The sequence below is a fragment of the Oncorhynchus tshawytscha genome, linkage group LG22 (genome assembly GCF_018296145.1).
Source record: "Oncorhynchus tshawytscha isolate Ot180627B linkage group LG22, Otsh_v2.0, whole genome shotgun sequence".
In the NCBI taxonomy this organism is placed as follows: Eukaryota; Metazoa; Chordata; class Actinopteri; order Salmoniformes; family Salmonidae; genus Oncorhynchus; species Oncorhynchus tshawytscha.
The window spans coordinates 3,519,805-3,535,904 of NC_056450.1; the positions used below are offsets into that span (position 1 = coordinate 3,519,805).

Below are 16,100 nucleotides of genomic sequence, written 5' to 3' on the forward strand. Positions count from 1 at the left end.
TTTAAGCACACTGTTTGTCTATTGTTGTGACTTAGAGGATGATCAGATCACATTTTATGACCAATTTATGTAGAAATCCAGGTAATTCTTAAAGGGTTCACATACTTTTTCTTGCCACCATGTACATACTGTATCCTAGTCACACCTTTTCTATTCATACAGTCCACAATGTCTATCATATACTATTTATATTCCGGCCTCTGACATTGATTGTTCTAATATTTCTTAATTCCTTTCTTTTTATTTGGGGATTTGCGTGAATTGTTTTGTATTGTCAGGTATTACTGCACTGTTGGAGCTATGAACACCCGCGATAACATCTGCAAAATATGTGTACGTAACCTGACTGGGACAACTAACTCTGGACCTGACTGGGACAATGACTGAGGGGAACTGTTAACTCTGAACCTAACCGGGCAGGACCCTGATGACCCATCTGGGCTAGGATCTGAGGGTCGATTAGTGCTGGCGATAGCAGACCAACAGTTTCACAGCTGGAGACAGAGGACCTAGTGCTAGGGACTAAGGGTAGATGATAGACTGGGCCTACCAGGAAGACAAGGAACTTAAACCTACAACAGAGACAGGATACACTGGACCTACTTGAGGGGCAAGACATTCAAAACCTGGACACTTTACACCTGCCAGGAAGGCAGGTACTGAAAATCGGGGCTTGAACTATCACAGTGAATGCAGGCGGGGATGGAGAGGCCCCAACGTCCTGGCTGCACGTGAAATCTGTGGTAGATGCAGGCTGTGGCTCCATCCTAGGAGCAGGTGAATAATCCACCGCTGGCTGATGGGGACCTGAGCCGCTCTGGAGAGCAGAAGCGGACAAGGCACTCGGGTGGCTCATGCCCGGGGTGGCAGCTGCTCCCCGATGTTCTGGTAGATATGGAGTATGCTCCAACCGGGAGGGCCTGGAGTGACATCAATCTGGTGAGTAGCTAGGCTACCTTGGGATATAGTGGAAGTCCCAACAGTACCGTGGAGATAATTATTTATTTTTTTACCTTTATTTAACTAGCCAAGTCAGTTAAGAACAAAGTCTTATTTTCAATGACGGCCTAGGAACAGTGGGTTAACTGCCTGTTCAGGGGCAGAATGACAGATTTGTACCTTGTCAGCTTGGGGATTCGAACCTGCAACCTTTAAGTTACTAGTCCAAAGCTAGTGGGGGGGCCTGACCGGGAGGTCCTAGAGAATACCTGCCTGATCTCTTCCCTCTCAGTCTCCCTGCATCTCCCAACTGGAGAGGGTGTGATCACTCCACTCAATGTTCACTGAGGAGGCCTGATGCAGGGCTTGTAGGACCATGAAAAACACAGTTGGATGCTAAATCAGGCTCATAGGACCATGAAAAACACAGTTGGATACTAAATCAGGCTCGAAAGACCATGAAAAGCACAGTTGGATGCTAAATCAGGCTCGAAAGACCATGAAAAGCACAGTTGGATGCTAAATCAGGCTCATAGGACCATGAAAAACACAGTTGGATGCTAAATCAGGCTCATAGGACCATGAAAAACACAGTTGGATACTAAATCAGGCTCGAAAGACCATGAAAAGCACAGTTGGATGCTAAATCAGCCTCAAAGGACCATGAAAAACACAGTTGGATGCTAAATCTGGCTCGAAGGACCATGGAAAACACAGTTGGATGCTAAATCTGGCTCGAAGGACCATGAAAAACACAGTTGGATGCTAAATCAGGCTCGAAGGACCATGAAAAATGGCTAGCTGGAGCTCGTCTTAGCGGTCAACTGTGAATGCCCTCATCCGCTGGTACACTTGAACTGATTCACTAAAATCTGCCCACTATAGTGCTGCCCAGTTAGAACGGGATGTTGAGGCCCTTTACTGTAACTTGGTCACCACCACACACACTCACGCGAAAACAGGTAGCAATGCAGTCGGCTAATGATAATATGGCAATACAAAAGGCATACATGAACAAACAAGAGTGCCAGCCTTTTTTACAATGCTTAAGTCCCAGATCCCTACTTGCCTGCTTCCCAGAGGAGGAATGCCATTTCCTCTCAGCTGCTGGGGATGTGGGCGGAGAGGAGCGGAGCATGTGTAGTTTGGCTGGATTTTCAAAAAATTGGAGCTTTGGCCTTCTCTCTCGCTCCATTTTCGCTCAGCCACCAGCTTTGGTCATGCTTGGCCCAGCATTTTTCATTTCCTTCATCATTGTTCTTTGAATTTTGCCTGTTCTGATGTATTTATTTAGCCTACCACACCACTAATGCGCAGAGATGTTGATATGGATCGACCAAGAAATAGGCCACACAGCTTATGTAATTGACAGCAAGACAACGAATGAGTGCATTCCGCAGCTCCAGAAATGTATAAAAAAAGAGGAGTCGACCTGTGACAATGACAATGTGATCCACTCCACAGTCCGGAAGGATGCAGAGCGTCGAGATGTAACAATATAGTTATAGTTGTTGTCGAAAAACCAATCAGGAGACGCGCATCATGGACGCTCCTTAGATTTTTCTGGATGGAAAAATGTTGCTGTGCATGCCTGACGATGTCCATGACAACAGCACACATCCCAGGATTTTGTTATGGCAAGGCATAGACTGATCATAATTCAAGGCCAAAAAACAGCTAAATCAATCACCTACTCAGTCTACTGTGCAAGGTGCAGTGTATGTTAGACAGGCTCGTGTCTGTCATGTACAGGATAGGTTAGCCTGGGTAGGTAACATACTGTTCCTGCTTTGTCGCTGGCTATTCCAAATGGCACCCTATTCCCTATATAGTGCACTACTTTTCACCAGAGCCCGCACTAAAAACAACAGCTGAAAATCTGGTGTTTCTATTTCAAATGATTTTGTTATATTTCAATCTTTTGTGATGTACAGTGAACAAAAATATAAATGCAACATGTAAAGTGTTGGTCTCATATTTCATGAGCTGAAATAAAAGATCCCAGAAAAAGCTTATTTCTATCAAATTTTGTGCACAAATTTATTTACATTACTGTTCGTGAGCATTTCTCATTTCCCAAGATAATCCATCCACATGACAGGTTTGGTATATCAACAAGTTGATTAAACCTTGTGCTGGGGACAATAAAAGGCCACTAAAATGTGCAGTTTTGTCACAACACAATGCCAAGACGTCTCAAGCTTTGATGGATCGTGCAATTGGCATGCTGACGGCAGGAATGTCCACCACAGCTGTTTCTAGAGATTGTAATGTTCATTTCTACACCCTAAGCCACTCCAAAGTCGTTTTAGAGAATTTACCATTACATCCAACTGGCCTCACAACCACAGAAGCACATCTAACCCAGCCCAGGACCTCCGCATCCAGCTTCTTCACCTGCAGGACCATCTGACACCAGCCACCCGGACAGCTGATGTAACTGTGGGTTTGCACAACCAAAGAATTTCTGCACAAACTGAAACGGTTTCAGGGAAGCTCATCTGCGTGCTCGTCGTCCTCACCAGGGTCTTGACCTGACTGTAGTTCGGTGTCGTAACCGACTTCAATGGGGAAGTGCTCACCTTCGATGGTCACTGGTACGCTGGAGTGTGCGCTTCACAGATGAATCCCAGTTTCAACTGTACCAGGCAGATGGGAGACAGTGTGTATGGAGTCGTGTGGACGAGCAGTTTGCTAATGTTGTGAACAAAGTGCTCCGTGGTGGTGGAGTTATGGTATGGGCAGGCATAAACTATGGACAATGAACACAACTCAATTTAATCAAAGGCAATTTGAATGCACAGCGATACCGTGACGAAGTCCTGAGCCCATTGTTGTGCCATTCATCCCACCACCATTACCTTATGTTTCAGCATGATAATGCACCATGTCACAAGGATCTGTACACAATTAATCGAAGCCGAAAATGTCCCAGTTCTTCCATGGCCTGCATACTCAGACAGGACACCCATTGAGCATGTTTGGGATGCTCTGGATCGACGTGTACGACAGTGTTCAAGGTTACGCCAATATCAGCAACTTTGCACAGCCATTGAAGAGGAGTGGGACAACATTCCACAGGCCACAATCAACAGCCTGATCAACTCTTTGTGAAAGAGATGTGTTGCGCTGCATGAGGCAAATGGTGGTCACACCAGATACTGACTGGTTTTCTGATCCACACCCCTAATTTTTTTTTAAAGATATCTGTGGCCAACAGATGCATATTTGTATTCCCAGTCATAAAATCCATAGATAAGTGCCTAATGAATTTGTTTCAATTGACTGATTTCCTTATATGAACTGTAAGTCTTTAAATTGTTGCGTTTATATTTTTGTTCAGTGTATATTAAGCGTAATATTGGGATGCAAACTCAAAATGGAATACACTCTATATCTGACATGGTACAGATGTCTTCTTTTTTTAAGCCCATAACCATGTGTGTGAGGTGTATACTTTTGATTCAAGGTAGATTTGTTTAAGACAACCAAGAAATACTGTGTGACCCTGATTTAGCTCACTGCAGTAAAAGGTTAAATTTGCATCCCAAATGGCACCCTATGCCCTTTTCAGTGCACTACTTTTGACCAGGGCCCAGTGTTATTGTCAGAAGTAGTGCACTAAAATAGGGAATAGGGTATAATCTGGGATGCAGCCACTGTCTTCTTGGACTGGCCCAGAGCCATTAGTCTAGTCTTGTTAAAAGACCAATAAGCTTACGCACATTTTATCCTTACATATCTATTAGATGGGCCTTTAGGGGTAGAGTCTAGGGGTTGATTTGGGACTTGGCAAACCACCTGACACCCAGGCTGTGTGTGTGAATATGTTCGTAGGTATCTTGCAGTTCTACTTACCTAGCGGTCTGCCGTTGGTCCACAACCCTTCATAGATAATCCCAGAACAGTGGATCATGGTCCCCTGGCCGTTGAAGAGGTTATTACGCCATTGGCCCTTTTAAGGAGATTGTATTTTAGGTTTGAGGCATTATATTTATACTACTGTACTATTCTTAGTATACAACTTAGTATACAACAAAGGAAGACATGTACATCAGGAGACGCTAAAAGCCATACCTCTGAGATAAGACGGGAGGAGTCTGTGTGTGCGTGCATGTGAGAGAGGGGGGGAGAGGGAGTGAGAGAGAAAGAAAGAAAGTAAAAGAGCGAGAGAGAGAGAGAGAGAGAGGCGGAAAGGGAGACAGAGAAAGTCAAAGTCAAACAAATTCAGGGGGATCAATGCACAGACTTTGCCTGGCAGATCCAAGGGAGCTCCAGACTCAAAGCTCTCGAACACTACTTCAAAGTGGTGACACGTCCATTAGAATTTCTAATTCTGATCGCATCGACAGGCCTAAGGCTATGGCACAGGCAAAAATGTGCAGAGGAAAACTAGGCCACTGCTCAGTGAGAGAGAGAGCGAAACAGATAGACTACCATGGGTATTCTACAGTAAGCACCGTTTCCTTTTATAAACCTAAAGAAAATAATCACGATTTACGTCAATCATAACCTTTGAATGTCTTGAGGCCTTGAGAGGTGGTGTAGATAGAAAGTTGTTCAACAGGATACAGTAAAGAAATAAAGCTTGAATTGCTGCTGGACCATGTTCAGTGGGACTTTTGATGACCTACAGTACCAAGGGGAAGAGCTGGAGGTTTGACTGCAACCTTGCAATTTTAACGTTTGCGTCTTTTTGGACAACCGTCACATAAATCAATGAGTTCATGTTGGTGAACTACGTTGTTCGTTATCTTTCCAAATGAAAAATTCTCTTCACCCCTATGCTTTCAGTTGACAGCATATAGGCTAGATCATTTCAAAGCACATAATATTTCCACATTCATAATCATCAATAATCAGACTTTTAATGTCATAGGTGAAATCAACTGGGATTATGGCTTCATCTGCTTAGGCAGTCTCTCTCTCTTCTCTCTGGTTGGAAGTTTAGTGCTGGCTTAGCGCAGCTGTCAAGAAGCTGTGTGGTGAATAGTCAATACTTGTCTTTCCTGGGTCTCTACCCCCCTGGCTCCCCATAGCCACAGCCTGCTGCCAGTTCTAAATCAATGAGTCCTGCAACTCATTACAAAGTTCAAGTTCAGGTCACAGAGGAGAGATATGTTTCCTTTAGATTTTAATAAAAACACTGGATCAAGGGTTAGGTGGGGGTAAATAGCCAAACAACTGGAGTTGTGTTTACTGTGAAAGTAGGTAGTTACTGTAGGGTACAGGGCTATTTCCAATGTACACATTTTAAACAAACTATTCAATTGTTTCAATAAAAAGTATATACAGTGCTTTCTGAAAGTATTCAGACCCCTTGACTTTTCCCCATTTTGCTACCTTACAGCCTTCTTCTAAAATAGTTTAAATAGTTTTTTGTCCCCTGATCAATCTATACACAACACCCCATAATGATGAAGCAAAAACAGGTTTTTAGAATTTTTGCACCTTTGGCAGCGATTACAGCCTCAAGTCTTCTTGGGTAAGACGCTAGAAGCTTGGCACACCTGTATTTGGGGAGTTTCTCCCATTCTTCTCTGCAGATCCTCTCAAGCTCTGTCAGGTTGGATGGGGAGCTTCGCTGCACAGCTATTTTCAGGTCTCTCCAGAGATGTTTGATCGGATTCAAGTCTGGGCTCTGTCTGGGCCACTCAAGGACATTCAGAGACTTGTCCCGAAGCCACTCCTGCATTGTCTTGGCTGTGTGCTTAGGGTCATAGTCCTGTTTGAAGGTGAACCTTCACCCCAGTCTGAGGTCCTGAGCCCTCTGGAACAGGTTTTCATAAAGGATCTCTGTACTTTGCTCCGTTCATCTTTCCCTCGATCCTGACTCCCAGTCCCTGCCGCTGAAAAACATCCCCACAGCATGATGCTGCCACCATCATGCTTCACCGTAGGGATGGTGCCAGGTTTCCTCCAGATGTACCTCTTGGCATACAGGCCAAAGAGTACAATCTTGGTTTCATCAGACCAGAGAATCTTGTTTCTTATGGTCAGAGTCCTTTAGGGGCCTTTCAGCAAACTCCAAGCGGGTTGTCATGTGCCTTTTACTGAGGAGTGCCTTCCATCTGGCCACTCTACCATAGAGGCCTGATTAGTGGAGTTCTGTAGAGATGGTTGTCCTCCTGAAAGGTTCTCCCATCTCCACAGTTGGCCTTGCGCTTCAACACTAGTTGTTGTTCTGGAAATTGAGCCACTACGCTATTTACTTTCTGAATTTACGTCATATCGCCAAGTCTACCTTGAAACCCTCATACCTGTTGTCCCATTTGACCTAGAGACTTGAAACTTTGTATGTAGGTGTCTTTCGATTGTCCTCCATCTTGGCCATTTTTGAAAACCTTTGAAAAACATATTGTTATGGGCCATATGTCCAAATTTGGTATGTATGCCCATGGTACATATCTTTTTCTAATAAGATTTTATTTTATAAACAATACAAAATATACACATACAAACAACAACATCATACAAACATCAACTACATCACACCCCCATCTCCAGCGCCCGCATCACTTTCCACCACACGTCCCGAAACGGCACCATTTTGTTTCTCTTTTCTTTTTTTAATGTATTTTATTCTTGCACACCTTGGGGTCCCGAAGACCGAGTTGGGGAAACGCTGCAGTAGATGCATATTAGCACATAGGCAAAAAATACTTTGCTTCTGATGCAAGACATGAATTTTGGGGGAATCTCAGTTACCCAGAAGTAAATTCTTGTGAAAGTGTGTCACTGTATACAAGATATTTTTTTCCAGAGATGCTGGGTTATCGCATATCCGGTCGCAAAATTTTGTTTTGTAGGATACCCGGAGGCAAAGTCATTAATATGCGTCAGGTGATTGGTTGAGGCTTCTTGGGTACGTGATGTCACTCTGAGCCCTTACCAAAACACAAAATATGGCAGACAGTTTCTCTCGCCTCAGATCTGAAACCAGTAGCAACAAACCAACTTAAATGACAGCTCATGAAAAGATCTAACATTCCTGCGCCCCAATAACATTGTCGCCAAGGAAGGCACACTAACTAGCTACAGTGTTTGAGTCATCTCAACCATTTTCTGATAAACAGCTCAGCTAACTAGTGAAATGCTCATTTGCAATCCTAGCCAGCTTACACATTAGCTAGACAGCTTCTAGACTCTGGAGTTCATGGGGGCTTCAGGAGTCAGCGGGCTAGATGATTCCACCATGGGCAACAACAACTGGCTACTGGAACTGAACCGATGTACATGGAGCAATGACATTTGGTATGTAAATATTTTGGTATGTAAATCATGTGTTATGTAAATCTTATGTACAGTATTTGTCCTTAGAAGCTGTGTGAATATAAAGTCACAGCAACCTTAGATGGCTGGACCAGACCAGTTGGTGGCATTAGAGATGTCATTGGCAGCAGTGGCACTACAGGATAAAATTGCTCTTGAGAACCCAAGGCATTAACAAGAAATTCTGCCTTATCCCAAGTTTCTCAGCTATAAACACTGCTTACCGGTGTGACTACATTCCCGTTTTAACATTTTGAAATGTCAATAATCATAGCTTGCGATATGGTTTTCGAAACATTTTACCTTTATAGATAGATCTTTCCTATCAGCAGGTTTGCACAGATCAATAAGGCTGTGTGTGCTTCCAGTGATCAACTACACTTCTGTTACACTTCCCAGTTACGCTTACACACAGGTGTTCAAGCACGCTAGATAGCTAATTAGCACATTTGGTCGCCTCTGTCTTCTGTCTGACTTCCGTAAACAAGCACGGTAACATGGAGATATGGCCGTGTAGGAACACTAACCCTATAAAGTTGTGCTGTAATTTAACTGTGTGTTAACGTTCAGACCAAGCATCGGGACTCTTAACAAAACTCCCCTGGATAGAAGATACCTTAATTAATCCTTAAATTAATAGATGCTGGAGGTACAGGAGTTAGTGTCTATGAATGAGCTAAGGATATTAGAGCAATAAATACTGATCAAGTGGGCTTTGTCTCTTGCAAATGAATGTTAGATTTAAATTATGCAGATGAACAATGTGAAATATCGATTAGTATAATCACATACTGTTGCCCTATTATGTGGTCTGAACGTAGTGAAATGTGTATTTTATTTGGCAAAATTAAAAAATGGAAGTCCTGCCGTTTGTGTAGTCAGCGTATTACAGCTGTGTGTGGATTGAAGTGTTTTGGAACGCTGATGTACTTTAAAATGACTAAAACCACATCTAAACTGTGTAGAAATGATACTGGACTTACATTTTCTTGACTATTAGCGAGCTGAACACAATCAATGAAATGAAACCTAGACAGTCAAGGAGCATCGACATTTTCCAAAAGGATTGCACATTTGCACAGCTAGGAAATATAACACATTTTCAGTGTGGCCCTGGGGACCTCGTTGAAGACACAATGCGGTCCCCGGGGCAAAATTTGTTGTCCTAGGATGTAGTGCAAATTACGGCATGCTTGACATACTATCTGATCCTCAGTAGAAATACATTGGTGACCCGCAGTGGCAATTTGGATGAACAGCAGCTAAATATATGTTCTAATTCTGAGGCGCTCAAAACAGCAATATGTTTATTTGTGGCCAGCTTGAGGACAAATCAAATCTTATTTTGGGGAATAAAAGTTTGAGGACGAGAATAGTACACTCCAGTTAAAACGGTGTCATCTGGACATTATATCACATCGAAGAAAGAAAGAAAAATAAACCATGCATGTATCAATCATTTGATTTGTCTGAACATACATGCATTGTGAAGAAATTAAATCAAAATGGACACCCACCTCGTACACTGATCCATCCCCAAAGCGCATCACTCCGTGGCCTTGTTGTTGGTCCAGAAGCCAACCTCCTTCATATTGATCCCCATTCCTGTCAAATTAAGCAAAGTTCATCTTGAGTTCATCTGAACAACAACCGGACATTGGTTTCCAACAGGATGGCTCATTGGGTTTGACATACTTCTGTCCATGAACATTTTTAATCTGGGTATGTTTTCAGTTTGAAACAATTTTGTCCAGCGTATAGGGTTCGAATGTCCAGTGTGATGAAAAATGCGTAATTCGAATGTCCAGTGTGATGAAAAATGCGTAATCTAATGAATAATCTTGACTGGTATGAACATTTAGTACTTGCAATACATTCTTGAGACAGTAATATCAAACTCAGCACTCTGGTCCTTTGCAACGTAATCAAGAGAGGGACAACGTTGTACCTGTAATGCATTTGTCCTTCACCATGCCGCTTGTTTTGATGAAACGATCCCTCGTATGTTTGTCCATCCTTATCCAACAGACACCCATTGCCTGGATGATAGGAGTATGCAAAATATAATTGAATGACACAATCTTCACATTTGACTTCACATATCAAGGTCAGACAGAAGTCCTGGCTACATCTGAAAAGGTACAGTGCTGTTGGTGCCGTCATTCTGTTACCAAACGTTGCATCTGCACTGCTCTTCAAGTAAACACATTTTTGTCAAATTGTCAGTGAAAATTATTAAGTCGTCCTTGTGCACATAGTTGTATGGTTTGTTTAACTTTGCAATCATTGGTCTTTGTTTGGCATATATTTTAAAGTGAAAAAGTCTCAGCATCACTCTGTTACAATGGCATTTTCCTGCACTACATAAAGGTGCCATTGCAGACACACCCAGAGAAGTCCTATAGATATTTTCCTTTACGCTGCAGTAGATGCATATTAGCACATAGGCTAACATGTCAAAATATGCAAAAAATACTTTGCTTCCAGTGCAGGACATGTATTTTGGGATATAGGTGTAGTATTACCCACCATCTCGGAGTCCGTAGGAGAACTCTCCCTTGTATCTCTCTCCATTGCCTTTCTGCATCACACCACAGCCATGAAGCTCCCCTCCACTGAACTGGCCAGAATAGGATACACCTGAAAGATTCATAAATACTTTGTTCATTGAAACTACTTGATATTACATTTTAGGCTACAAGTCTGGTGCTTTATACAGTCTTCTAGCACTGAATTCTTATCAAATTTAGGAAGTGGACTGACCAGAGTGTGTGTGTGGTACACACACACACTAATGGATAAAAGTATGTGGACACCTGCTTGTCGAACATCTTATTCCAAAATTATGGGCATTAATATGGAGTTGGTCCCCCCTTTGCTGCTATAACAGCCTCCACTCTTCTGGGAAGGCTTTCCACTAGATGTTGGAACATTTCTGCGGGGACTTGCTTCCATTCAGCCACAAGAGCCTTATGTTGGACATTGATGTTGGATGATTAGGCCTGGCTCACAGTCGTCGTTCCAATTCATCCCGGTGTTTGATGGGGTTGAGGTCAGTGCTCTGTGCAGGCCAGTCAAGTTCTTCCACAACGATCTCGACAAACCATTTCTGGTTGGATCTATCTTCGTGCACGGGGGCATTGTCATGCTGAAACGGGGAAGGGCCTTCCCCAAACTGTTGCCACAAAGTTGGAAGAACAGAATGGTCTAGAATGTTATTGTATGCTGTAGCGTTAAGATTTCCCTTCACTGGAACTATGGGGCCTAGCCCGAACCATGAAAAACAACCCCAGACCTTATATTCTTCCTCCACCAAACTTTACAGTTGGTTATATGCATTCGGGCAGGTAGAGTTCTCCTTGCATCCGCCAAACCCAGATATGTCAGTTGGACTGCCAGATGGTGAAGCCTGATTCATCACACCAGACAACATGTTTCCACTGAGTCCAATGGCAGCAAGCTTTGCGTAATGGTGATCTTAGGCTTGTGTGCGGCTGCAGCTTGGAAATCGGCAGTGAGTGTTGCAACCGAGGACAGACTATTTTTTACAGGCTTCAGCACTCTGCGGTCCCGTTCTGTGAGCTTGTGTGGCCTACCACTTTGCGGGTGAGCCGTTGTTGCTCCTAGATGTTTCCATTTCACACTAAAAGCACTTACAGTTGACCAGGGCAGATCTAGCAGGGAAGAAATTTGATGAACGACTTGTTGGAAAGGTGGCATCCAATGGCAGTTCCACGTTGAAAGTCACTGAGCTCTTCTACTGCCAGTGTTTGTATATGGAGACTGCATGGCTGTGTGCTCAATTGTATACACCGGTCAGCAACGGGTGTGGCTGAAATTGCCAAATCCACAAATTTGAAATGATGTCCATATACTTTTGACCATGTAGTATGTATATATATTTTCTATTTTTTATTTAACCAGGTAGGCTAGTTGAGAACAAGTTCTCATTTGCAACTGCGACCTGGCCAGGATAAAGCATAGCAATTCAGCATATACAACAACACAGAGTTACACATGGAATAAACAAAACATAGTCAATAATACTGTAGAACAAAAGAATATATGGCTCTAGGACTGACTAACCTAGGTGAGTGCTAGCTTCGATGCAACCAAGAGAGTCCAGCACAATGTCAAAACTCTCTTGGTTCCATCGAAGCTAGGTTAGTGCATGTACCTGTTTTTGCCCAGAACCTTGACCCATTCCCCTCTATTTCCCCATGATCAAACTCTCCCTCGTAGTAACTTCCATCTTTCATCAAGAGTTTTCCATGCCCTGGATTTTAAAAAAGTAGGAGTTTCATTCAAGTGCATAGCCTAGCTTCAATGCAACCAATAGAGTTTACCTCCAGCACAACGTAAAAACTCTTGTTAGCATCAACGCTAAGCCTGACATGCCGATGCTTTCCCTCCCTTATACAACATTATACAATTGTGTTTGATTAGCTATGTCAAACGGTGATTAGCTAGATAGCATAGCCTAAACATATAGTTTGTATATCATTATAATATAACAAGCAAACATGGTAGCAAAGTCACACTATGCGACATAAGGTTCAGCTATGTTTTTCAGTTATTGTTGTTTCTCATATCATCAGCAATCATATTGTCAGCAACATAGCCAAGTGTAACCTTCTGCTATTACCAAAAGAACGTAGTTAGTTACTACCAAAGGCATAGGGCATACACACCGTGTTTTTCGCCCTTACTCCACTCTCCCTCATAGCGAAAAAAGCTGTTTGGATACACATACACGCCAAAACCTGCATGGCGGTGGGGATAGACAGACAGATTCACGCACCTGCTGATAATACGCTTTTTTATAGCAAATATTTGACGGGTTGTCATTCCTTAAATCATATAAGTGTTATTTTGAGCGTATACTGTCTAAACGTACCGTTCCGGGTAAGATTTGTTACTCCTCCGACGTAGTAGCGAGAGTTTCTTATTTGTTTTTTTACATCAGCCATCTTGCTTGGGAAATGCGTCCTTAGCAACAGTCATCTCTCGCGGGGCAGGGCTCAAGCATAAGGGCACTTTCAACACAACTGGGCTTCGGGGGAAAAAACGAGATCAAATCATGACATAAGTGATCTTCAGGTCGGAAATTTTAAGCTCTAGAAAGATGCAGAATTTCCGACATTGAAATCCAAGTTTTTTAACCGTTCTAAGGATTGTTTCCCAGTTGGAGCTCGTTTCTTTGAGTTCCCAGTTGTTTTGAACGCACTGTAGTCGGAAGTCGGAGATTTCAGATTTCCCAGTTGGAGCTCGTTTCTATGAGCTCCCAGTTGTTTTGGACGCACTGGAGTCGGAAGTTGGAGATTTCAGATTTCCCAGTTGTTCTGAACGCAGCAATAGTCCACAGACGTTAAAACGCGATAGTCCGACATCCAATTTTGTGACATAGTTACCAAACGTGCATCTTCCCAATAAGGCGGCTCCAGTACGAAATAACAACACAAATACATGTAGCCTAGACAAATCGTTAACATCCAATCACATTAACCATTACTCTCTCACGGGAATTCCACTAAGAGTCCGTAAGTAGCTGCTGCTCATGTTGGTATCTGCACTGATGGCGCAAAAGCCATGACAGGGAGACATAGTGTAGTGGTAATGCTTGCTCCCAATGCCACTTGGGTACACTGCAGCATCCACCGACAGGCTCTTGCTGCCAAGCGAATGCCTGACAGCTTGAAATATGTTTTGGACACTACAGTGAAAATGGTTAACTTTGTTAAAGCAAGGCCCCTGAACTCTGGTGTATTTTCTGCACTACGCAATGATATGGGCAGCAACCATGTAATGCTTTTATAACATAGAGAAGTGCGCTGGTTATTATGGGGCAAAGTATTTACAAAAAATTTTGAATTGCGAGACAAGCTTAAAGTTTTCTTTACTGACCATAATTTTCACTTGTCTGACCGCTTGCATGATGTGGAGTTTCTCACATGACTGGCCTATCTGGGTGATGTATTTTCTCTCCTGAATGATCTGAATCTAGGATTACAGGGACTCTCTGTGTGGGACACATTTGAGGCTATGATTAAGAAGTTGGAGCTCTTCTCTGTCTGCATTAACAAGGAAAACATACAGGTCTTTCCATCATTGTATGATTTTTTGTGTGCAAATGAACTCAAGCTTATGGACAATATCAAATGTGATATTGCAATGCACCTGAGTGAGTTGGGTGCGCAATTACGCAGGTACTTTCCCGAAACGGATGACACAAACAACTGGATTCCTTATCCCTTTCATGCCCTGCCTCCAGTCCACTTACCGATATCTGAACAAGAGAGCCTCATCGAAATTGCAACAAGCGGTTCTGTGATAATTGAATTTAATCAGAAACCACTGTCAGATTTCTGGATTGGGCTGAGCTCAAGAGTATCCTGCCTTGGCAAATCGTGCTGTTAAGACACTGATACCCTTTGCAACCACGTACCTATGTGAGAGTGGATTCTCGGGCCTCACTAGCATGAAAACTAAATACAGGCTCAGACTGTGTGTGGAAAAGGATGTAAGACAGACTCTCTCCAATACAACCCAACATTGCAGAGTTATGTTCATCCTTTCAAGCACACCCTTCTCATTAATCTGTGGTGAGTTAATCACATTTTTTGATGAACAAAAAGTTTTAAATGTAAGATGGCTAAATAAAGAGCAAAGTTATTGATTATTATTATTTGTGCCCTGGTCCTATAAGAGCTCTTTGTCACTTCCCACAAGCCGGGTTGTGACAAAAACTCACACTCATTCTTATGTTTAATAAATGTATAGTGTGGCAGGCTTACAAAGATAGCAAAAAACAGCATTTGAGAGTGTGCTGACCCTGGTGCTAGAGGGGGTACTCAGCTGGAGGTTGAATGTTTGAAGGTGTACAGGACTATAAAAAGTGTGGGAACCACTGTATATGTCGCGTGGTTCGTTCTGCGTCGTGTACTTTTAATTAGGACGCTGCCACAACTGGAGGTCTGCTAGTTGAATTATTTTTTTATTTGCCCTGCACACGAAGAGACAACACACATTATGTTATCCCTTGGCGCAGTCCTAGCTCTCAGGCACCTTGCTAGCCGAAGGTCAGGCAAAAGAGAACAATAAGTGGGTACGGAAATACAGATAACCTGCGATGGGCCAAACCAAAATATACAAAACTTTTACAATCACATGTATGTACAATATTGATATGAAAAAGTGTTTGTACACCAAAGAAAAACATTAGCTATGCAGCTGTAATTAACTAAAAAAAATACAATGAATTATTATTATTATTATCAAATTATTAACATCCCCTCTTGACCTGGCCTATTTGAATTGTGTGCAATTTAGTGCATAATCTAGGGGAACAACATCACACTGCTACATATAGAACACTGCTGTGCATACACACATGTTTTGGACTAAAATAGAAGCTTTAGAAAGGAACAACATCACACTGCCAATGGTTGCGTGTCATGACATCAACTGTGTCATCAACTGACAGATTGCATAACATTTTGGTCATGTTCCTCTGCCCAGGGGTTGCTGACGCCTGCCAGATCTTACAACATCTGGATAAGATATTTTACATTTCAGATAACCGCAATCGGTCAGTCAATGACACATTCGGTGATGTGGCACGCAATCATTGGTTGATGCATGCAACGTCTGAGCAGGGGAAAGCGACCGTTATGTGGTTAGCTGATATGTAAAATAGCTATCCAGGCGTTGTAATATCTGGCAGGCGTCAACAACGCCTGGGCAGGGGAATTTGCCCAGTCTCTCGAATCCATTGAGATATAAAATAATGCTTGAGCCAGAAGGCTTGAGAGGTGATAGCCTGGTGTCCCATGGGAACGCAGACGTTCCATTGACCAGATTGGCGCACCATCAACAAATCTTGATCCAAC

The 16,100-nt window shown here is 42.8% G+C and overlaps 1 protein-coding gene across 5 annotated transcripts in view; it reads right to left on the reverse strand.

Annotated features, from left to right (window-relative positions):
- LOC112233893 (MORN repeat-containing protein 1-like) overlaps positions 1-13,733 on the reverse strand; it is a 73,395-nt gene extending 59,662 nt beyond the window's left edge. The window contains exons 1-7 of one of the 5 annotated variants that reach the window (XM_042303577.1): positions 13,109-13,732; positions 12,903-12,974; positions 12,389-12,487; positions 10,741-10,851; positions 10,160-10,250; positions 9,729-9,816; positions 4,798-4,894 (exon numbers count right to left, since the gene is read on the reverse strand). In XM_042303577.1, coding sequence (XP_042159511.1) covers positions 4,798-4,894; positions 9,729-9,816; positions 10,160-10,250; positions 10,741-10,851; positions 12,389-12,487; positions 12,903-12,974; positions 13,109-13,181 — 631 coding nt within the window. In that variant the 5' untranslated portion in view covers positions 13,182-13,732. Of the gene's footprint in view, positions 1-4,797; positions 4,895-9,728; positions 9,817-10,159; positions 10,251-10,740; positions 10,852-12,388; positions 12,488-12,902; positions 12,975-13,108 lie in introns of all 5 variants that reach the window. The other 4 variants (XM_024401795.2, XM_042303578.1, XM_024401796.2 and 1 more) reach the window with 4 other exon arrangements.
- Between the last annotated feature and the right edge of the window lie 2,367 nt (positions 13,734-16,100).